General features: G+C 35.8%; 1 protein-coding gene across 3 annotated transcripts in view; it reads right to left on the minus strand.

Moving 5' to 3' along the window:
• Window positions 1-331: 331 nt before the first annotated feature.
• Window positions 332-25027, minus strand: part of CD2AP (CD2 associated protein) — a 73853-nt gene continuing 49157 nt past the window's right edge. For 2 of the 3 annotated variants that reach the window (XM_068678783.1, XM_068678784.1), the window contains 12 exons: window positions 22132-22240; window positions 19003-19094; window positions 18173-18277; window positions 16623-16659; window positions 16171-16230; window positions 14259-14418; window positions 11970-12112; window positions 5231-5346; window positions 4370-4459; window positions 3554-3744; window positions 2421-2484; window positions 332-1342 (listed from right to left, as the gene is read on the minus strand). In XM_068678783.1, the coding sequence (XP_068534884.1) occupies window positions 1301-1342; window positions 2421-2484; window positions 3554-3744; window positions 4370-4459; window positions 5231-5346; window positions 11970-12112; window positions 14259-14418; window positions 16171-16230; window positions 16623-16659; window positions 18173-18277; window positions 19003-19094; window positions 22132-22240 (1209 nt within the window). In that variant the 3' untranslated portion in view covers window positions 332-1300. Of the gene's footprint in view, window positions 1343-2420; window positions 2485-3553; window positions 3747-4369; window positions 4460-5230; window positions 5347-11969; window positions 12113-14258; window positions 14419-16170; window positions 16231-16622; window positions 16660-18172; window positions 18278-19002; window positions 19095-22131; window positions 22241-25027 lie in introns of those variants that run through there. The other variant, XR_011095421.1, reaches the window with a different exon arrangement.

The following is a 25027-nucleotide window of genomic DNA, read 5'->3' on the forward strand; positions in this document are numbered from 1 at the left end:
TTGGCTTTTTAAAATTGTTTTTCATTTTTTATCAAGTGAATAGAGCAATACATATAATTGTCTCCCACAACTTTGAATATTATCTGTATATTATTCTGGTGCACAGTGTTGAGCTCAGGGGTTAAAGATAATGGCAGTCCACAAGATTTCAACCATTTTCTATTAAAAAAAAAAAAGTGAAAGATGCTGTCTTGGATGCCAGCACAGTGCTGTCAAAGCAATCGTTCCAATCACTCGTTAAATACAAAGATGTAATTAAATTTAGAAGTACACAATACACTGAGAAGGTTTATGGCATAAATATATAAATATTGAGACATTTTGAGAGTAGTAAAGTTCCAAAGTGATTTATTTTGAGCCATATTATAAACAAAAACTGACTACTGTAATAACAGATCAAAATGCATACTTAACCGCTAGAAAGACTGATGACTTCAGTTTAGATACACACAAGCACAGACATTGTGAGTTAAGGTTTACTTTTTCACATTGTGTGCTGTAGTATTTTAGGCACAACAGGTTCTGTTAAGACTGGATTCTAGCCTTGTTTCTGTATTTCTTGCATTTTGTAGTATTAAAAGTTACTTTTGTTGTAACTTTGTGATGCAGTCCTAAATCCCTTTTTAATCCAATAGTGCAAGTGACAAAATGTTCTGCTAAACTACTCTGATTAGGTCATCCGTTCTTACTACAATGCATAGGTGTGTCATCCGATTCATTGCATTAACAAATTCCTATCTCATTGCTCAACTTATAAACAGCATATTATTAATATTCTCACTGCAGGCAGGCACAACAGCATAACCCTGGGTAAGACTGCCAAAATTAAAAAATATACAAATATTCCCTTTTTGCATGTAGGGGAAAAATAGTGACTACAATTACGATACAGCTATTCCGTCCCTCCCAATAGATTATTTTACAGATTACTTGTAAAGATAGATCACCCTATTTATAGTATAGATCTCTTTAAAAATTAAGCTACAGGTATTCAATAAAAATCTATTAAGAATTCCCTCTCCTTTTTATACAGATTCAGTAGTATTTTCAAGCAAACCAAAAAATAAAGGTCTGCAATTCCAGCACAGTAAGAAATAAGGCCTCTTTTATATTGGCAAAAAAATTACACCATTATTCTCTTTTGTTTTCTTATCTCTGAATAAAAGACTATATTCCTCTTTACTATATTTTTCTTTAAGACTGTAGAACACCAGCATCCATTATTACAAAATAAGAGTCAGTTCTGCTTGTGTTCAGCTTGAATTCCTGGCAAGTTAAAGATAGCAAGTCCATGGGTGTCTCATGTAGACATCACTGATTTCTTCAATTTTTCTATTTCAGCCTGGAAAACAGATATTTTGAAAAGTCAGTAGAGTAGCAATAACCTAAAGTTTCCAGAGCTTTCACCAAAATAACAACCTTGAAATCTCAAATGTTTAAGCAAACAAAATGGAAGCATTTGACAGCTTAATATTTACAGCTGATTTTATATTATGTTGCTTAACAAACAAGAATTTATTGGATAATCTCACTCTGAATAGTCATTTAACAAAACTGAGTTGAGAAATTGTTTAACAAGTCTCTGCATAACAATGCATCATCTCAGACTGACTTCCTGAGGCAGCCTTCATGCAAAATATGATGACATGGTTAATCTTTATTTCTTCAAATGAATTTAGAAGATACTAGGAAGTTGGTACCTTTTCATTCCCAGCACATATTCCAGGCAACTTCATAGATTGCTTTAGAGATGCCTTAAAAAGAGAACTTGCCAGAAGTTCTTCTGAAGTTTTTAAAGCAGCTTTAAAGTCAGTAAAAAGTACTTTTTAACAAATATAATGCACTTTTGTATCCAACTGGAATATTTTTCTATAATGAGTTCAACTTATTAACCACTTAACAGCATTATACAATAATGCAGGCAGCCTTCATGAAGAAACTAAGGGGCTGGCATTCATCATGAAGGGGAATTTTTCAGATGCGCTCTATTCTTTTTGACTCTATTTAGACAAGTAATAGAGAATTAAAGAAAGATGACTTTCTTCCTATTTTTCTTTTGATTACAAAAACTAAATTTGTCCTTTAAAATCCACAAAAGCAAAATATTCATCATCTCTCTTGGAGTAAATCCAGTTGTGACATATTTCTGGTACAATACAGAATCTAACAACACTAGACTGACATCCCAACACACATATAACTAAAAATAATTATTTTGCATTGCAGGTAAGCAAAACTGAACTAAGATGAACTGTGAATGTTCTTAATACTTGCCTTATGAGGCATTCATTCAACTACACAATAGGAAAGCAGTACACAAAAGATTGAGCATGTCCATTAAGACTTTCCTTCAGCATCAAGTTCTTGAACACTCTATATGTGCTTCTAATTTTTTTCTCCTTTTAAGTTATTAATATTACCTCCAGAATACTTCGCTTCAGCTTTTCTTCTTCCAAATCCTTCCTTATTTTTTCCAGTTCTCTCCTGACAGTTTTTAAGATAGCAGAAATCCAAGTTAGAGAAGAAAATATTATTGAGAACAGTAAGCATAGGCCTTAAAATTTTACAAGAGGGACGAACGTAAATCTGATACTATATCTTATAAATAAAACATAAAATTACAGGCCCACTAGTGGACTGGACCAGAAGCTTCCAACAACTCTCAATGCCTCTTAGCAATCACCATGCAACTATCCCTAACTTTTAATCGCAATTTTTAGTAGTGTAGTTAAGAAATGTTTTTACAGTTATCCCCTACTTGGAGAGAGAAATTTAAAGTAACTTAAAGTAACCTTTCAACTTCTACATATTCTAAAAAATAGGAATATTCTAAAGAATAGGAATTTCCTGTTCTGTTTTACTTCATAACTGGAGTCAGATAAGAAAATATTAAGAATGATCATCACATCACTGAAAAAGTAATTCATTAATCTGCTGAACTCATAATTTACTAGTTTACTTCGGAAGCCAACTGATCCAGATGCTTTACAGCCTCTCAACTGGTTTAGTTAGTACTCATCATTCTGATAGGACAAGAATGAATGCCTGTGTTCTCCAACTAAAGAGAGAAAAATACAATTTCTGCAGATTTGTATTTGCCTAAACACAGTAAAGACCAATTTTCTTTTACATCATCTGCCAAACACAACCCTGCCCACGTGCACACATGATGGGGCCATCATGACTGAATTTAAAAGGCTCAGTAATCTTTTCCCTCCTACCAGTCACGTCAGTGCTGCAATTATTACACAATGCTAGCACATGTACGTACACTAAACACCACGAGAATTATCTAATTTTCCTTACAGTGATAGTACCAACTGCTTAAGAAATATTTTCAAAAAGCAGTTATGAATGAAGGAGCACAAGGTAGAATAGAAAGCGTTTACAAATTCCAAAAATACTCTGACATCAAATTGGTATATATTTAGGTCATTTAGTTGGATCAACTTCTGAAGGAATAAGTTCTGAACATTAGTATTAATACACTTTATCTTTGTCATTAAAGATGTTAGTGTATAACTATTTGCAGATTGAGAAGAAAAATATTTACCCATGTTCTTTTTTCAGTGTGTCTACTAAACTCATCAAATCATGAATCTGAGTCCTGAGCTCTTCCACAGGTGTTTGTATTTGTGTATTCTCTGTTTCTCCTTTAGGTTGGACTTCTCCCGGAAAAAAGTTGAGTATAGCAGAACTTGGTCTCTGAGATGAAGATGGAATTGGTGGACTCAACACAGATGGCTGAAAAAGTAAGTCAGTAGAAGGCTAAGAAGTACAATCTTTATGAACTAACCACTTACAGTATATAAGTTGTACTAGTATAGTATCTTCTTGTATATACTTTTTAGCTATTAACAATTAGCTGTACATATACAACTTTCCATTATTTTCTACCCTAAAGATTAAAAGGAATGCCCAGTTCAAATGGACTATCGTCGTATGTAATACACAGTTATTTTAAAAGCTGTTTATTTAGCATTGCACTGAACTTCCTGTAGCCATTAAACAAAACACACTGCAGTTCTCTACACTTAAAAAAAAAAAACCACAAAAACCATGTGGTCTTCTGATCTGCTCGTTTGCTTTACATGTCAGAAGATTAAAAATCAGACATGAAACTTATGTGAGAAACAATACCATAGTTTCATGCTACCTGATTATCAGAACTGAAAAACAAAACTTTATACTGAGGTATAAATTAACTTTATATTACAAATTCTAATATGAACTCTATACCAAATGACATGGCTCGCTCGCATTTAAATACAATCAGTTGTATTTAGATGGTTGCATCAATCTAAACTGGAAATACAAGCAAGATGAACAGAGAACTAGATGCCTGGTACCTAGCTCCTTGGTGACATACCTTTTTTGTTTCAACTGGCTTTGGTTTGGCACTTTCTTCTTCTTCCTTCTGCACCTTCAGTTTTTTTTCTGCACTGTCGATTTCACTTGACTGGTAAATAAACAATTCAAAAATACCAAAAACAAAAAAGGTTTTCAGAACAAGGAAGAAAAGAGTTATGTATTTCTAAAAACATGATAGATAAAAGCTTGAACTGCTAGACTACTATGGGTTTCTTTCCTTGCTACTCAGAACTTTCCTACCCTACAGTTTTAATTTATCTGAATTTAAATCAGATAGTAAGTTTAGACAGGATTTGCCATTATCTCTACCGTACTTAATAGAACAAATACTTGATGCTTTTGGGAGCCTTTAGGTACCTCCATAATACAAAGACAAGGCAGTTAACAGTCTATAGTAATTGACATGACCAAACTATAAAACACATGATTTATATATATATAATATATATATTTATATGTAAAATAAACAAGGATTCTACACTACCTCGTTCTGTCTCGTGCCTTGGCACATATGATCACTTTTCCAACATAATATTAAATTACAACTTTGTTGAAGTGAAAGACTACAAACCATTAGTATATCATTGGTGCTACTGAAAGATTAGGGGATTTATCACAGTAATACCCCACAGAACAGGAAGACTCCCTCAGGTGCAATACAGTTGCGTTGTTTTTCTTACATACACTTTCTTCTACTTGCAAACAGATATCCCTATAGACAATCTATACAAACAACCTCTGAGCATTTTGCATTTCACTCTCTGATAAATGGCTCATATGACTGCTTATGAGTGTAACTCTATTTCCTGGGAATTTAGTTCTTAGTTCACATCTGGAAAAAATGCACCGATATACTCACAGAAATACAACCACTGAAACGTGCAGGCAGCCTCCTACCAGGCATCTTGGGTCGACTTGCAGTAGGGTGAGATAGATTATCTGAGGTAGCTATTACGTCATCAAAGCTTAATAGATCTAGAGAAAGATGAAAACACAGACCACCATCAAGACTAGGAGTTTTACTATGCTCCTTTTTGTCTTTTTTTTTTTTTTTTTATAAAATGGAGAAAAAATAAAAGTAATAATTTTTGAGATTCTTATCATTTCAAAGATTTTTCAGCATATACGACAACAAGCCATGTAAAACTACATGACTTTGACCTGTCTGAGAAGTCACATGTTCCCCCTTGAAAAAAATAAGAGTTGATTCAACTACCACTTGAATTCAAGTTCTCAACAGAAGTAGTGTCAACATGGCAGCATAAAAGAGACCTAGTGTATTTGGAGAAAAAATGCAGCTTAAACTGTTTTCTGAGAGGACTTAAAACCAATTTTGAGTTGAAAATGTTTTGTTTTTTTTTTTTTAACTGCCCAACTCATGAAAAACATCAAAATCGGAGTTTACCATATTTATTTTCCTCTCAGTTGCTAAAGTGCGTCCAGAGGTTTATGTATGTTAACAAGACATTAACTGCAGATATTTTTGTACAGTGCAGTTTTTCGTATGCAATATTTTTTTGTCTGCAGAAAATACACGACTCCATCAAGTCTATAATAAAATATTTTAGAATTTAGAACCCTATTTGTATACTTTCTTAAGGCACACAGATCTCTTTGCTGATTATTCTCTTTACACTCTTAACTCTAGTCTAGGTTAACTCTCTTAGATGAAGTCTTGCTTTATTCCACAATCTATTTCCTCCTTATGACCCCTGATCAGAAGAAGTTCTTTACACCCTATGGGAAGATACAACCTTAAGAAAAATCTATTAATGTGTAGAGCAGAACATAAGTAATTCATCTAGTTAACAACTGGGTTTCTTACCACAAAAAAAATAAAACCAATACTTACCTACTAACAGCTATACAATAAAATTTATCTATTTTTATTATTAAAGCAGTGACATAAATTACAGATATTACATATGGTTTTACAACACAAAATCATTAACTTGTTCTTCAGACTAAATGTTTAACTAAAATGCCAGAAAGCATTACTATGGATACCAGAAGTAACATTCAAACTTGGGGGGGGGGGGAAGGGGGGTTAGTTGGTTTTGTTTGTTTGTTTTGCAACCTCTTAGTTTTACAGTGCATCATTTCAAGCAGAAACCGTAACACTTCTTCCCCTACTTTCTCACTCATTTTGACACTACAGCAAGAGGTCAGTACAGGAAAAAGCCATAGAAATACTCGGCCAGAGCTTTCATACCACTTCAAAGTTAACATGAATTAAAATCATCTGATTAATTCAAGTTTTATTCATTCATTGTCAAAGCTAATTTATACCTGTAGAAATAAATTCAGTAGAAGCTTTCTACTGAAAGTTTTAACTAGTTTCAATGTCTACTATTATACATTACTGTCTTTTAAGCCCTTAAAACATTCACATCTTTCAAACCTATCTGGACTTACATACTTCATTATCTGTTGCCGCCTTGAAATATAAGAATTTGCAACTTTATCAGTTACCAATCAGTTTTGCTGCTTTTCAATTTTATTAAAGAAAATGTAAAGGTGGTCTTTTGTAAATATGTAACTATATTTACAATTTAACAAAAAACAGGGAAGAACAAAGTAGGAAGAAACAGAAGAGTGATGAATGGCAAGGGGCTGACGGAAGAGAGGATGATGGAGAAATGACTATTAAGGTATTTATTTTACAGTCTTGGCCAATAAATCATTTAGCTTGTTAGAAATCATGCAGCAGTGATCTAGGAGTGTATATTAATGTTTTTTACTCAATCTTCAGTAAGCTCAAAGCACTAACCGAAGTCCTGATTCAGATTTTGATGTATGTAGGTTAGGTATTTAATATAAAGGTAACAAGAAGGCAGGAAAAATAGACACATTTCCTCCCCTCTTCCCCACCATCACAACAATTTTTGCATTTCTGTGATCCTCCTTCTGCAGGAATAACAAACAAATTTAAATAAGAATTGTAAATTGAATTACTATTACAATTGCAACGCTAGCCCTGTCTCCATGAGCAAAGTAAATATCAGTAACTGACACCTTAAGATAACATGTACCTCCAGAACTTCACAAACCTTGAGTATAGAGATATTCAAGGCTGTAGCAGTAAATAATTTAAATTATAGATAGTGGGATGACACAAAAGCCAAGGTTCTCACCAGTTTCTTACCAATAGAAACTAGTATACCTCACTCAACAGCTCAGCCCTAAAATATTACCAGTACGTTAGCTAAATAAGGGTTGGAAGCAGGTGTTTATTATTATTTTTTAAATCAACTTTCCTAAGTATCTTAGGAGGAATCTTGGCCCCACTGAAACCAATATGGATACTGATAAAACACACCTCATTTTCACAATTTACACCCGCTTCAGTGAACAAAGTGATGTATCAATTAACTTTCTTAAAGACTGTCTGCGATTAATCATAACAGGGAACCTCGTCATTGTGACAGAAGAGCAATACCATACATCTGGAGATAATTTGAGTCCACAAATTATTTTAAGGCTGAGCTAGAACACCTTTTTCATGAGCAAGATAAGCTAACCTGTAACAATTAATTAGGAAAGACTACTAGAAACATTTTTTCTGCAAGCTTAACCTGGATAAACGCATTATAGAATTGTTAGGTGCTTTAAGAGATACAGTTAGGTGAGAGGCTTTGTTAAAAATTGTCAATGTTTTAGTGTATTTGTATCAGTTTCTCTTAAAAAGCCTTCACAAAAAGGAGCAAAGCTGAAGGGGTTCATATACCTCATCTTGCTGGGATTTAAAAACCCATGGTAAAAGCAAAACATACCCAGTATTTCAGAAGACAATACCTCATGTTAATCTGCAGAGTGAAAAAGCTGGTAGACCTTTTTCCTATTACTCATCCTCCAGAGATTGAATCCCCAAAACTTATGGGAAAGATATAAGCTTTAGAATATTGACGTTTAAAGTCAAGCAATAATAAATTATTTGCTATAATTAAGCACTTATTTGCCCAATATGTAACTTTCATAAATGCTATTTTACAAGACTCATAATAATACATAGCCAACACTAGAGAATTCAGTGCCAAAAAAAATCACAATAACATAATTTGTGTGCACAGAAAGACAGACACATTCAACCTAAATCTAAGTGCTATAAATATTGAATACATCATACTATAAATACTATGCTTGGCTCATCAGTAGACTGATAGAAGTTAAACTGAGAAAAGGGTATTTTGTTTTTGTCTTTTTTGTTCCTTCCTCACCTGTACATACACTCCTCATTGTAAAATATATTTGAAGTAACTTCTTGTTTAACAGCTAAGGAAAACAAGCATTCAAATAAACGAAAAAGCATTTTAAATTGAAACCCAAATAACTGCAACTGAAAATTACGCTTATGAAGTTAAGAAGAGGCTAGGTGTATGGCATAAAACATTTGGATTGCCTTATAGATTGTTATCTTACCAAAATGGAGAAGGGTAGGGTAATTTCCTGACACGTAAGAAGGGAAACATGGCAAACAGGATAGGAAACAAAATCTGGAAAGAAAAGTCAAGGAGAGGAATGTCTAGAAAAAGATTCTGAACAAAAAAATTATTTTACAAAGCAGGAAAAAGAAACATTTGTAGAAGAAACAGAATTGCTTTAAATGTTCAGCATGCTAGTATTACAGCTTTAGGTCGTTTACAGAACTTTAATTCTAATAAAACAAAGAAACATTTATGCAATTTTTGAAATTAAGCTTCAAGAGAAGGAATTTAAACATGATCAAAGTTTGAGTATTTTAGAGTATTTGTCCTTCCCTATCTGATGGCTGGAACCTAGGTTATTTGTTGTCTTTTTATTGCCTTTTTTTCCACATTTTCCTCCCTCTCTTGAATATAAAGAATATCTACAGCTGCTCCTTAACCTAAATTTGAAGTGATGAACAAACTTAATTGTCAAAATAAACTGAAAAAGAAAAAAAAAAGCGCACTTAAAAAACTTGGTCTACTAAAAAATCATCCATTTCAGAAGAAAAAGAAAGTCTGTTGGTAACTTCTACACCTTCAACAATATCCAAAAGCGCCAGTGCCAGCCATATGTTTTCCCCCATATTTTAATGTCTGTTTAATCTTACACGAACCAGAAGTCTTAAATTTAATATCCCAAATACCTTCAGAGCTTTGTGTGCCATTAGCTGCTGCACTGAGCATTATGCCTTTAGCAGCAGAGTGGATGCAGAGACAAAGCATGAGGTTCCTCACGTTTTACTGATGGGAGCTTAGTTCCTTTTCACAAGAGCAATAAAACCTAAATCAACTTAAGCAGATCATTTTAAACAAGGGTGGTTTTACTTTTGAAACTTTCCTCAAATAGCAGCTCCTTGACTTTGTTGGTGCTGCCCAAACCTCCTGTGCTCGCTTTGCACCAACCAAGGAGTGGAACAGACCTCACCCATCTGCTTCTAGCAAACTGAACACATCTTCTAGGTCTTTCCTAGAACATACAAATTGCAGGGTATTATCACTACTTCAGATAAACTTCACCAGTACGAGCAGGCCCTGTTATTTGCTGCTCTGCAAGTAATCCCCTGCCAAAGTATCAGAGTGTACAGAGGGTGCCACAGGACTGGTGCTGCAAATTCTGCCCAGCATCTCTGGATTTTGGAAGTTTCTGTCCTCCATCCTTGTTAGATGTTGCAAAAGCTAGTCTGACAGTAAAGCCTTGAATATTCACTGTAATTTATCCCAGATCTAGAATTAACCCATTCTGGATTTACACTTCTCAGATTATTAGAAACACAGTGCTGATGACTGCAAATCACAGGCTATTTTCTGTCAGCCACTGGATGCTGTTTTTTTTCCCCGCCTTCTATCTAGGCATATAAATACTAAAATTTCTCTTTGAGCTTGTGAAATCTTATGTCAGCAAATAAGATCAAATAGTTTTGTGTTTTGTTTTGCCCCCATCCCTTTTTTTTTTAAATCTGTAAAAAAAATAAAAATGTTGCTCTTATATATATGAATATCTAGTACGATGTTTACTACATTGCCAAGCTGGTTATTAAAAGGTTTCAAGATAACTGCACCCAGGGAAAAAAGACATTCCATCTTTTTTCACAGAGCTTTCTCCTAGGGATAAATGGTACTATGCAACATGGTAATACAGCCAACATAATCCTAGGGCTAAACCTCTGAGCAACAGGGCAAAGTTTATGTTTTTAAGGCTAGGTGAGGCATCAATCTTTCATCTCAAAGCTTACTGTGGCCTGAAAGTGTTTCCCTCACTCAAACTCCATGTTTGAGTGACAGCGGCAGTAATTAAACTGCCAAGTAAAAACTTCTAAAACAAGCTATAGCACAACATTTATGTGTTTGACAAGTGAATAAACAAAGGCCCTTATAAATACTTCCGGGAACATTCAATGGTAATACTGAAGTCCAACTTTCTGTGGCTCAGGAAAATATAATTTTATTTTTAATTAATGAAATATGTTTTAATTAATGTATCATTAATTATTAATCATGTGGGCTCAAACCATAGCAATTGAAAGCATACTTGAATTAGCATTTCCTCACATAGGGCACTTCAGCTTGGAAGCATATTTTAAATGCCATGAGTCTTAATGAACAAGTCAGAAAAACTCTTTCCTATTCAAAAATTGCTTCATTTGTTTGATGAATGATTTATTTCATGGGTGAACTTAATTATCTTTTAGGTCAAGCTATTCTACATCCTGTATATCGTAGTTGTCCTTAGAAGATCAACTTACACTAAAATTTCAAATGTATTATTAATAATTTTTTTTTTTTTTGAGAATAAAGGTTGTGTTGAAATATGCAAGCCAAACACTGCAGGTACAATACAATAAAGCTTCTTCTGCAGTGCTTAATCACACAATAAAAACAATTCAGAGCATAAAAATAGTGTCCACAGCAGACACACTCTGCACAAGATGGACACAGATGAGAGAAATCAGTTGTACTGTCAGAAAAGGACAAAATACAACTATATTGCAATCAGGCTACATGAATTATTAATGTTGGTACTCTGTCTGCTATCAGTGTTTTAACTAGACAAATTCAGATTTAAAAAGATACCAGATTTGGTTCAAGGTGCATTACGCAAAGCCATAAATATGAAATTCAAACATAGAATATACTACTCTGGCCCAAATTTAAGGTATAGTAAAGGTGCAATCTATTGTAGCTATGAATTTAATTACAGAATGCTGAAGTTAATGGCATTACTGAAAATAGGCAAGTTAGCTAAAAATGCAAAAGTTATCTAAAATGCAAGAGCAGAAGAACAAACAGAACCAGTCAGTAAGGAAAACAATTTCATAAAAACGCAAGATAAAATTGATAGCAAAAAACATGCTTTCAAATTAGAAAAACAAGCTATTACCTATGTTCCTTCCTACAGCTGTTATTAACTGTGAGCTTAACCACCTCCAAATAGCCTACTGACACCTGCACACCCTTTGCTAACTCTCACCCTGAGCTATCTTACAACTAACCTTTAAAAAAAAAAAAGATTTTCTACTAACAGGCACAATTATACTCCATTGTATTTTGTGTAAATTGATGACCTTATTCTAACCCTGTAAGATACTGCAATCCAAACAGAAAGACCCAGAAAAAAACTGTTTGTTTTCTTACCTGATTCTCGAGAGCTCTTTACCACAAGCGAATCTACCTCTACTGATTTTGGTCTAAGTGGTAACTGTTCAGAGTCTAACTTTGGTTTTGCTACTGGCTCAATTTCAGATTTTGGTCGAAGAGAAACGACTTCTCCATTAGATCTGTAACAAGAAAAGTGCAAAAATACACCTAGTAATGAATAGTAACATTAAATAGTTTACCAAAAACCAAAACACACCAAGAATAAGAATTAAAAGGAAAAAGACACACCTCCCCAGAAACAGCTTTTACGGTTTTTTAAATCCTTGCTTAAAAGTTTTTCAGAGAGAAATTCTAGTATTATAGAAGTCAGCTCTTCTGTTGCAGCTTTTGTAGAGCTGTCAGACATGTACAATCCCCTTGGAAAAGCATCCAAAATTTTTAGTGCATTTACTACAGAGCTTATTTTGGCACTTAACCTAAAATATCTCACTTCACTGCAAGAGAAAACAAGATAGCTGAATAGCACCTTCCGTAATCTCTCCTGAAATATTTCAGAAGCAAATAGTCAAATTCCTTCAAATCATTTTTTTTTTTTCTGTAAAGAAAAAAAGCTATCAAGAACAAGTTATTTTTTTCTGGGTACAGAATAAAGTGTCTTTTACGTCTGGTATGCCTGGCTATGCTTCTACCATGCGTCCTTCATGCCTAGTCACATCATCCAAGGACCAAAAAAAATGAAGAGCTGACCTTTTCCTTTACAATTCGTGCCATCATTTATGTCACTGTAAAAAAAACGCAGTATGTAGACAGGCCAGTTGTCAGCTTCAATGTGTCCCTTTCATAAACTCATCGCCCATATTCTTTTTTCAAAATCCATTACAGCAGAAAAGCGCTAACAGCCTAATCTCCCTACAGCGTTGTTAAACTTCCAGACGTTTTAACCTATTTTAAACACCCTCTATATTTTTTAAGTTTGCAATTATTAAACGACCACAGTTTACTACAGCGTCTCTTTTAGCTGCACACATGTACCCCTTCATATCCTTAACTATGAGGGAGGGGGAACACTGTTTTGGTCAAAGATGGGAAGATCTCTACTTAGAAACATTCCAAAATGTCAAGTGATAAGACATGATTACAAACTGGAAACCTACACAGAATGAAAGCTGCAACAGTCTAACCCTTCAGTCAAGCACCCAAAGTTTCCAGGGCTGTGCAGGGTGTGACCAGAGACAGCTGCCTAGATTGTCCTCTGGCAGATGGCTGTTGGAGTCAACCCTCCAAAGTCTGCACCTTTCCTCACTGCCCTCACCTGTTTTCTCCCTTTAACTCCTTTTGGCTCACGATATACAAGATTCGCTGGAGGGAAAAGACAAAACTCAAAGAATGTTTGTTGCCACTCTGTATATTTGCAGGTATTTAGGGTGCAAGCTCTTTGAGGTAGCAGCTGTCTGCTCTTTTATTGGTAGAAGGCCAAGTTCATCATGATCTCACTCTCTCGTGGTTCTTTCAAGTCAGCTGAATATCCCAAAGGGACAGTTACTTGTCAACATGGATCTGCTGTTGTTGGTAAGAATCTGGCAAATTCTTGGATGGAGGCAGAAAGGAGGGAAACTGCAGGAGGGGTTGGGTACAAGGAGGGATTGTATTGATGCAAAGCTGGTAAAACACTAAAAAAATTTCACACTTGTGATAAAGAAATTTAGAGAAGTGAAACTAAGAGTGAGCAACTGCTTGCTATTCTGTTCCCTACTTGTCCAGTAAACTCAACTGAGAATACTCGAGACAGATCCAAGAACCACCTCCAGTCTCTACACTGTTTTCTTCCCCATGAAAGAGGACATGAGCCATGCTGAGTACCTTCAGCATGGATACGAACTATGCTCAACTCTTCCTCTTCTTCTAGTTTACTCTGAAACACTGGACTTTGACTCTACTCAAATCTTTTCCAACACAATGACATTTTTCTCAAGTACAACATCCAGAGATTCTTTTATACCATATTGCTACTTTAGCTTCTTTATTTTGGGGGCTGGTTTAAAGCAAAGCAGACTAGATTCATAAATTGATCTGCTTTATGGTTATCTTGTAATATTTTATCCAAGATGGATTCAGCTTCTTAAAGAATTAGGAAGTTTTAAGTTCATATTGATAACACTTGAAGAAAAGATAAACTGGTAGGTGCAGTGCAAACTTACCCTTATATCCTCTTTGCCTTCCAAACATACATCTTTTCTCACCTCAGTTGTGAAGGAAGGCAGAAAAACAAACCACACTAAATATATACAATATATTGTATATAACATTATATAAAGTTATACTGACTTGGATGCAGATGATGGCAAAGCAGGTTTTTCTGGACGTTTTGGGTGCTGAAACCCTGCTCTCAAAAGGCTGTTAGTCTTGCTTGGAGGAATGGGCTTCTTGGGTGGTACTTGAGGAGCTTGTGGCTTCAAAGGCTTCTGATCCAAAGCTCCTTTTTCATCTGACAAAGTAAGTCACCAGAACATTAAGAAACACATTGCCTAGGTTTCTTTCAATGCTGATCAATTAGAAAGTGACTGCTGTTAGAACTACTTTCTCTAAAGTTCAGATGAACAGTGAAAAATGGATATATTGACATTAAATAGTAGTCACTTATTTTTATATTTTCTCCCTCTTCCTCTTTGAGGATAGGGGGAGTGAGAGAGCAGTTGTGGTGGAGTTCAGCTGCCCACCTGAGTAAAAGAAATTCTAGATTGATATTATTGCACTGCAAAGAACACCTAACAAACAAGAATCTCTCTGTACTGCCACTACTTTGCCCTTACTGTGAATTAATCATATCTCCCCTTAAAAAGTCAGAGGGCTTTTGTTTTAAATACTGCTTGTATATGACTAACTCCCTTTGGAAAAGTTCTGCAATCCTTGTATGTCATATGCCCAACAGTAAAATGGAGAAATCCTGATTTTCTTTCCCAGGAACACTCTGAAAAATGGGTCATAGAGGTTTCAACAAAAAAGCATCATCCAAAACAGAATCATATTCTTGATTTGGGACCTTCGAACATTGAGATATGCAAACGAAACAAAACCAATGCTATGTAGCTGGCAGTCTCTCTTAGTACAGAGTTACTAGGCAGTCCTTTGCTGTCTCTCAGTACAGTGTTACAAAATTAATAAAGCTCTGAAGTAGCAGGACAGTACATAATTTTGCCGCTTGGTGGTGCTGACTCTCCTGTGTAAAACACCCTGTTCACGAGGCTCACTTCTGTCTACTGATCCTACTGATACTGATACAAGGCTTAAATTCCTAAATGCCCAGTGGCAGTATTACTGGAGATCAGTTCTTTACATTTTAGAGGAGAAAGAAATCAAGAATTATGCATTATTACTTGTACGAACATGCAAGTTCATAAGGGCAAAAAATGCTGCCATCAAATTATATTACTGAATTATCATCAGTCAGGTTTCACTTTAGTTGCTCCAACTCAAATCTGAATATAAAAACTGTCCACAGTTAAGTGGATGAAGGTAATACTCAAAGCCAAGATTCCTTATGAGCACAGAAATTAGCCAATTTTGCTGTAAAAATGGCATGCCACTTTTTCAGCTTTTATTATACAATGAAATAAGGGTTGACTAAAGATAAGCATTTAGTAATTGTAATAAAAATACCAGTCTTAGCCATTGATATTAGACAAAATTACTACATGATACCAACAAGCACCCTGCACTGAAAACACAAAAATAGTTATGGGAATATTGCTTTTACCTTTTGATTAGCCAATTTTTGATCGCAATTAAAGGCAAGATTAACATGCATAAAAAAATATATGGTTTGATAGGTTGAGATTAGAGCTGCTCGTTTATTGAATTAAAAAATAATTACATTAAAATTTCTTAATCAGTTTGATTGCTAGTATCAACATGGTTATTTTTCACCAGTAAAGCACTGTACTGATAGACGGACATTTTTTCTAGTAAAATGCTACTGCTATCTAAATACGTAACTGTTAAGGCCAGAGGAGACCACATATAATTAATTATTCAGCCTGACCTTCAACAGAATACAAGAGAACATTTTCCTGCATCGTTTCTTCTACCACAGAAAAGGACTGTTCTTTATCACACAAGTTTTCAGAAGCTTTCATGTTCCTAAGCATGATACCTATCACATAGAGCAGCTAAACTAAAACTTATTACCTTACTTTTAGGAATATATTCTGAAATCCACTATAAAGTAAACGGGTCTCACCTTTTTCTTCAGTCCTCAAAGGGAATTTCTTCTCTCCAGTTGGCAACTCAGGTTTAGGAGCTGCATGTAAAATACCAAAATACCAAATCATAGGTGTTTCTGAGAGCTTTAATTATCTTAGTCACTATCTAAAAATATGATACACACCAATTTGTGTTTGTATTTTTTTTTCCCTTTGCAAGGAGTGTAATGCCATTTATAAACATTCATTTGAGCCCAGCAAACTGTAGGCTCGTATTAAAATGTCTGAAGTAGCCTCCATCATAATTTGGGAAAATATATAGCAGCAGCAAAATACATAAGGCATAAAAAGGTAACCTCTAACTAAGGGCAGCTGCATTACTAGGAAATACAAAGCTACTTCTGAATTTATTTTTTTTTTTTGAAGACATGCACTGTTTCTGAAGCTCAGTACTTCTTCAGACACCTATCAGCAGGCATATTTTACGTACCTGGACCTTTAACTGGAGGAGGAGGTTTCTTTGGCTTCTGTAAAATAAGTACATAAACAAAACAGATTATCAAAACACAGAAACACATTTGCTTTCTGTTTTGCATACGGTAGTGTCCAGCTTATTTACAGCTCTTTTGAAAGCATTTCATAAATGGCAATCCCATACAGGAAGCAAAGACATAGAACTGGAAAAATTCATCTGGTATTTCCCAGCCAACCTGCTAAAAAAAATGTGAACAAAATGCACAGTTTCTTCAAATCTCAGATCAGCATTTCAGCAGCAAGAGTAAGCAGAAGAGGTACAAAAAAAAATTAGGAATTACTTCTTATCTAGTCCAAGGAATTGCTCCAGTCACACCCGTTTTAATTTCAGTTTCAGTAAGTAAATCCCAATCTTTGTTAGTACAACGGAAGTATCAAAAAGTAATCAGGTAAACTTTAAAATCAAAAAAGGTTACTTTCACTGAACAAGAGTTCTAAACTAAATATCATGAAAACTATTTAATTATGCAACAAGCACTTCATTTATATGAAAAACATTTGTCTGAGCTTCTTCGTCTTATACTGGAGAAAGATGCGTGAACTACTCCAGCCATTAAAAACTTGCAAAATATTAAGGTGTCACAGTTTGTATGTTGACAATAACCCTACTGTACTAGGCAGCCACTTATTGTTTTCCTTGATCTGTTAAAAATAAGTTTGAATTTCCCCCATCACAGGGTACGGCTTACCTCAAGGGACACATCTCAAACCACCTCACCTCCAGAGTCCAGCTAATGAAAATGCTCTAGAACACCCATCTAACGTGGTTGCACCAAGGACAATGCTCACTGATAAAACGGTCACAAAAGCCTACTAACCCTCAGATGTTTATAAAAACATTGCTGAAGTTGTATGGGCTCAGTCCAATGCGCTCCCACTAAAGTACATGTGTTAACTTGACCATCTTTGGTACACAAACTTGTCAGAACCAAAACATCATACTAATCTTGACAAAACATGGACTAAGAATTACAAGAACAAGGAGTACCACATAAAAATACGGATTTCTTTAAGTCAACACAAGAGATAATGGAGGAAAAAAAAAAAAGAAAAAAAAAACTATTTCTAAATCCCATCCAAAGATTATACGCTGCAACCTACTGGCAGGTCATAACACAGAAAAATCCCAGTGAGTCCCCCAGGGGTTATTCAGTATTTTGTTCTTATATTTACTTAGAGAACAGAATAAAACAGAACTGACTGGTTGCTTCCTTTCAAAACATTTAGGGTTTAATTCAATCATCAGTTACACATATCACCACAGTATCAGAACTATATGTTTTTCTATATGACCTAATCAGCCTCTTTAATTACAGTTAATCTGAAAAGGCAGGTTTCAATTAAATATTTAAAAATAAGTTTAACCTTTAGACCTTCTTGGTTATAGCTACTTAGAGACAGAGTTAAAAGCTGACACAATTGTATTAATATTTGTTCTGAAGTCTTATTCCTTGCATTTCTGTCAATTCGTTTTTGTGACACTAGATGAAATATATAGGAACTTACAGGGAAGTCTTTATCATGTTCATGTATTTGAACAGCAAAATTATCAGGGAAGACTCCTTCTTTACCATTGAGTTCTCCTCTCCACCAGCCTGGCTCTCCAGTATCCTAAAACAAACAATAGGATATTTCGATCAATACTTATTTTTCCCAGAACAGATAGATTGAAAGTGCTGTTCCTCACAATATAATTGTTTTTCCAAAATATTGCATTACTTAGAAGAATACTTTAGCTACCTTAGCAAGGGGAAACAGCTAAAGATCAGACTATGTTTGGTCACTTTGTTTTCTAAAATACAGGATATGAAATTATATTTCCTCATTTATACAAGGCTAACATCTGCAAGTGGAAGAAAAGTACGTAAAACCAGATATGATTCAATGCACAATATTTAACGTTCTCAACTTCCTCCACTAGATTTAATGTTCTCAACTTCCTCCACTAGAAACACATTCAGTAAATACTTTCTGTAGTTGGAATAACACACAATTCTACTACATAAAAGTGATTCTGATGCAACTGATCAGGCTCACTAGTCTGAAAAGCATGAAGAAAGAAGATAGAATACACTTCTGAGGAAAAAATAACCAAGTTAAGACATAAGGGGAAAAAAACAAATTATTAATTCTGTGACATAGAAATCCATCACATGATCTAACTAGATAGAAACTTTAGTTTGTTTATAACAGAAGTATGTGTGTTAACATCTGAAATTATTTAAATATTTTAGCAAATACTTCGTTCAACCTAATAAACTCTCCTGTCTATATTCTACTTACCTGTGCATAACTTACAAAAGTTACAAGTGGTTAAAGTGGACTGAACATCTTACCTTAGTGATAATTTGAATAATCTCGCCTTCTTTAAAACTCAGTTCGTCATTTGTGCCTTCATAGGAAAATAATGTCCTGCAATATTCCTTGGCTGGAACGACACAGCGTAATTACTACATTTGCATACCACAGGTAGTAAAGTACATAAAAGCTTACTTGTGCTATCCAAAAGGAGAGCTCAGAAATTAATACTGTAATCACCCTTCCCTTCCAGACCAGTCATCTGATGCTGCTCTACAAAGTGTTCACTGTGTCATTCACATCATGAGAAAATCAAGTTCATAGCAATATTTACAGAGAACGGGAGATAAATCCTCGCGGAGTCAGGGGAATAATGCCCTAAAATATTTTTATCCACAGCAGACCGCTCACTTAAAATTGTAACGGCTTATCTGACATATCTGATCCCCACTGCCTTCAGTTCTGCTGCTTTAGACGAAAGACTGATTCATGATTTTTATTGCGAGTTTATATGAGATTTTTATAATAAGCCTAATTAAATATACATAATTGTTTCGTGGTGACATAAGATTACAGGAACTTCAAATACCCAAGCAGTACATTTGCTGAAATTCTGCAATGAGAACAAGTAATTAAAGCAAAGGAAATCCTTGGCTATAACCACCTGAAACCACAGCTCAACTGAATGACTAAACTGACAGTCACAGCCCCTTCTGTAAAAGCAGAAAGAATAATTCCTGTCTTTCTACTTGGTATAGGGCAATAAGAATACCATCGTGCGGCCACAACATACCAGGACTTGGACAACACACACAGGTGAGCAGCAGCATACACCCCTGCTTAGGCGGCAGCACAACCCTAAGCCATCTCCTGTACACATCCCAATTCTGTAACAAGGCACACATTTCCTTGCTGCTGGGAGAGTCGGCCAGCACCGCTGTACTACGCAAACCTTTGCTTCTTCCCTTCTCCATGCACTTCTCCTCCTGCCGTGTCCCACAGCACACAAAAACCATGTCAGGAAGGACTTTCCTCTGCACCAGCTGCACAGAAGGCAGGAGGCAGCAAGTGCTGAACCCTGCAGGCTGCATCTTTCTGCCCATCCAGGTGGTCAGCTCCACCCAAAAAATCCACCCACCTTCATTAAGAGCACGTACAATTTGCCACTTCACCGTCTTACTTTGTGAGCCTGATATTCTCTAAGTCATGGAGATAAAGAAGTCCAGTTTCACTTTCTAACGCTTTCATATGGTGCTTACAAAGTAATAAATCTGAACTTTGAACTACCTTTTATTAAAACATTTACTAAGTTTTCTCCTTTCCAAGAACTCAGGGATGACCGTGCAGTAGCAGGAATCACAGATAATGTCCTCTGACATAAAGGGGGAAGGAGAAATCACCAAGTGGAGATTTCTATTTTATTTTTTAAACAAAATATTTTACATATTTGCACCAGAGGCCAAAACAAGCTTCCCAGAAATAGCTAAGGCACACAAGTCTGAATATTTTAGGAGACCTCTGTTGTTAACATACTGAACACAGATTATTTTAAACTCTCTCAAAACTGACGATGCATAAACTGTACAGTCTGTATTAAAATAAAAACATTAAGAAAGAAAACCTAGCTCTTTCAAAAGTTACAAGATATTTTCAAATTATTTCTATAGGTATTATCTACTAATAATCTCCTACAATATTTATCTGGGCAGCAGAGACTCAGCATGACTAACCGGATTAGTCCAATTTCTATACTTGTAGCATGAAATGCACTTGAAATTATGAAAGGAGCTACGTACTGAATGCTTTGAATGTTTGGTATTGAACACCCAGATTTTTCAGACAGACTTGGGTTAATTTTTATGCAAAGTTTAAGACAAGCCAAATTTCGCAATGCTCTGGGCTGCACACTGTCTTGCTGGCTCTGCAGGAAGAGCACTTCCAGCAATAGCACTGGAATGGTTTAAAAGCTGAAAATTTTAATCTACTAAAAGTAAAATCCCTAATAGACTTCAAAATCAGGATAAAGTCCAAGTAAGCATCGATTTCCATGAAATGCATCACACACAAACTTATTTCTGTATATGCTTTGGAATGGCAAAACTGAAGTGTTAACTACTCTTACCCCACTACATTAAACACTCCTAAACAGTAATCGGCTGTTTATAAACATGGCCATGCATACATTTATCCCACGAAATAAAGCAACATGACTCAAGTGGCACAGATGTCCTGTTTGCTGTTAGAACTCGGCCAAAACCCTGGTTTGGCTGTACAAACCCACCGTTTCAAGTGCGCTGTTCTGCTAGATTACACAACCCCTAAAGACAGGCGAAAAGCCAGCTGTTTGTTGAAGTTTTCGTAACTCTGCAAATGATGCATTCCATGTAAAATAACCCATTTATGCAAAAATAACTGATCTCTACATAAAAGAAAAGTACACTTGGAATTCCAATACAGGAGCTGAAAAGCATTGTCCCTGGAACTAGGCAAAATGAGCTGTCAACACATCACAATTTTTTTATGGGGTTGGCACTCCCAAAAGAAGTTTTGAGTTGACTTTAAAAAAAAAAAAAAGTAGCTCTCTAAATAAAGCTAGGCAATTTAGTAGTTAAACAAAGTCATAAATTCTCAGAGAAAAAATCTTTTTTCTTTTTTATTACTGTAAATGGAACCAGGCTACCTGGAGAATAGACTTCAAGGGAACAACAACTTTCTGATGCAAGAAACCCAGCATACAACCATGGACAGCACACACACGAGCAACTCCAGAGTAAACACAGCATCATTCCTATCACCCAGGAACAGAAACCAAGCTGGGGGGCTGCTCTGCAACAACAGATTTCCAGCATCCCAGCTGGCCACTAAAAGCTAGGCAGAATGAAAGCCAGCTTAAGCACGTCAACACAAATTAACACAAACTTAATACCGCTGCCTTATTTGCTTCTGCGAGACAACCCTACAACTGATTTCTCACTGAAATGCAAACAAAAACTCCTTCAGACACTTTTGCATTTGAATAACTTCTCAAAGGTAAAGAACATTATGCACAAAAAGCAGTATACACAGAAGTATATTGCCAACAAGGGGAAAACAGATCACTTTTGACAACCAAATACTTCTTCACCAAAGACTATCAAGCAACAGATGCACATTTCCATTAGCCTTACCTTTTGGTTTACTTTCACCTTCTGATTTTGCTCCTTCTGACGAGTTTTCCATTTTTGTTACGCAAGGAAAATGAATTGGCTTTGATCCAGGGGGATGGTGAGGTGAGGACTACAGAAACGAAAGAGAACTTTGTTATCAGAAACTCATGTTTTCAGTAGCTGAGATGATGTGAAATTATCTCCAAGAGATTCACTGCGTTTTTCTTTTAAGTACTTAATTTACTGCAGTTACTTCATTATGGCCACCACAACAAGAATTTTGTCTACTGACCGAAGACAAAGCACACTGCTTTATATCTGGCAATGTCCAGCTCAATTTTTGCAATCATATTTCAATCTTCCCAAGCGTTACTGTTCCATTACTCTGAAATTGCCTTCTCTGGCACAGAAGTGGTCATTTAACAGCTCTGCTGAAAGTAACTCTGACCATAGTTACTTGGCACTGGAATGACACAGGAATATTCAGTGACCATAAACCATCTCAGCTGAAGAGGTAATCAGTTTTTCATTACTTAGGCAAACATAAAAGCATGTGAAAGCCTGTCCCAGCTTCCCTTTGCTCTTGAAGATTCAAACAGAACAGAACCCAAACAGACACTTGCTCACCAGACATTTTCTCCTACACCAAAAAAAAAACCACAGAGGCATCACAATTGGTATGAAGTTTCAGAGTTAACACCTAACCAAAATAATTGCTCCAGTTTTCATTTAAAGACATTTACTGAGCTGTCAGGAGGACTGCGACAGCTTCAGCTGCATTCTTTTCTTCACAGTCATAAGAGCTACAAACATTAGTCAGTGCTTACCTGAGCAACCCTAGCAGTGTTACTGACGAGAAAAATCCCATTGCTTTTACTTATTCTGTTCATTTCCCTTTATAACTAGACTTTGCAGACCTACTGATGCCACAGAAACCAGCCTGAGTCTCTTTAAGAACAGATGGTGTCTGTGGGCTGGTGTTTGGTACCTCTGACATACCATAGAGGAAGCTACGGTCATTTGGGATGTTCTCAGAGTGCATATGCAATTTAATTCACTCCAAAACATAAAGGAAGCCCTAAAATAACCCACCTAGGAGATTAAAGAAGGCCAGTATGGAAAGTTTTCTACGTTCTCCCCTTCCAAAAAAAGGATGCAATTAGTGTGAGAGGAAGTTTAGGCAGACAGGGTATAAATAACCTGAACCCATGCAGGATGCTGGAGCTGACTGAAATCTATCTTACAAAAGCAAATAAGCATTTGAATTGCTCACAAGTCTAAGTGCTCAGTCTTCCTGTGCTGAGCAGTCCTTGAATTCCCATAGGGGAAAAACAAAAAAGCCCTCTCTTCTCTAGAGCTTCCTGAGGACAGCTTTTATTTCTTTACTAGCTTAAGGACAGAGAATGCCCTTCCAGCATCCCTCCACTTAAATCCAAAGTGAGTTGAGCATGTACCTAAAGAAACTGTTTTAGCAAAACCTTCATAAGAATTTTCCCCATAGGGCTCTTTGTGCTGTTCTCTAAGCCTATCTGCCTTTGGGATGACTTTGGCAATAAGCATAAGTGAAATATTAAATGCAAACCTCAACCGTTTATTTCATTGTCTTCAAACTACGAGAAGTTTGTTTTCTCACTTCATTTCCCATCTTGCTGAGAAGCTGCCTACAACAACTAAGCAGACTGGCCAACAAACCAAATACAGCGCCAACATATCTTAGTATTTCTGCACAAAGAACAGTTCAAAACGACTGAGCAGGCTTCCTATCAACTCAGTATATTTTAGGCAGGATCTTACCACTCCCAAGTTATAAGCTGGAAAGTGAGGAAGCATGCCTTTGGACAAGCAATCTTATAACAAGAAGGCAAATTGAGAAAGCTAGCTCCTAAAAGCCTCCTCTAACAGCAGTCACACAACAATGTAGTGGCTCCCATGGATTCCTGTACTGAGGTATAAACCTGGAGAGAATGGAGGAAAATGCATGTGCCCTCCCTGGGACTTCACAATCGATACCCCAGCTACAAATGACAACACTTTGATAATTTTGGTTTTCTGACTCATCTGAAATTTTGATTGAATCAGAAAAAAAAAAAAAAAAAAAAAAAAAGGTTGCACACAACATCTACAGTTGGATAAGCATCTTTCAGCTTTGCTACTGAGGTGGGAGTGGAACCAATACATTAAAAGTATCTGTCCCTGCCCTCTTCCTGAGGACTCTCTTCCTGCCCTCATGTCACTTTTTGCCCTGCACCAGCGCAATTATTTCTGGGCAGGCAAAGGAAAACAAATCAGTCAGAATTACCTTTTCCAAAAACAGTCACAACCACAGATGACAAAAAAAAAAAAAAAAAGAATCTGGACAAAGATTTAGAAGCTTTCTTGAATTGATCACTTGAAAAAAAACTTAAACACTGGATGACCTCAGCTGTCAAAAGCTCGAAAACCATAAAAAAGTTCTTGGTATAACTCTATGCATAATTTCAAGATAAATGCATTGCTGTTGTACTTATGAGGGGTAAGAGCTTCCTTGAGTTCAGATATACCAAAACCAAACTAAAGTAAGTAAATAATGTGATGTTCTGTAATACTTCCTAACTTCTAAGTTAGATTTGGAGATCAAAAGTACCCCTTTCACCATCCACTCAAACAAAAAGGGAAAACAAGAGGATATAAAATTTTTAAGTTGTACTTTTCAGGCTCACCCAATCTGCAGGTTATGGAGACACCAATGAAGCCAAAAATTTGGCAGCATTCACTGAAGGACATTCCCATTGGTAATAACACATGACACACAGTACGGCAATTTCAACATCCACCAAAATGTGAAGGAAAAAAAAGAAACACCCCAAATATTCCTTGATTTAAAGGCTACATTCAACTTAGAATCATAGAATATCCCGAGTTGGAAGGGACCCATAAG

Source organism: Anas acuta, chromosome 3 (assembly GCF_963932015.1).
Source record: "Anas acuta chromosome 3, bAnaAcu1.1, whole genome shotgun sequence".
Classification (NCBI taxonomy): domain Eukaryota; kingdom Metazoa; phylum Chordata; class Aves; order Anseriformes; family Anatidae; genus Anas; species Anas acuta.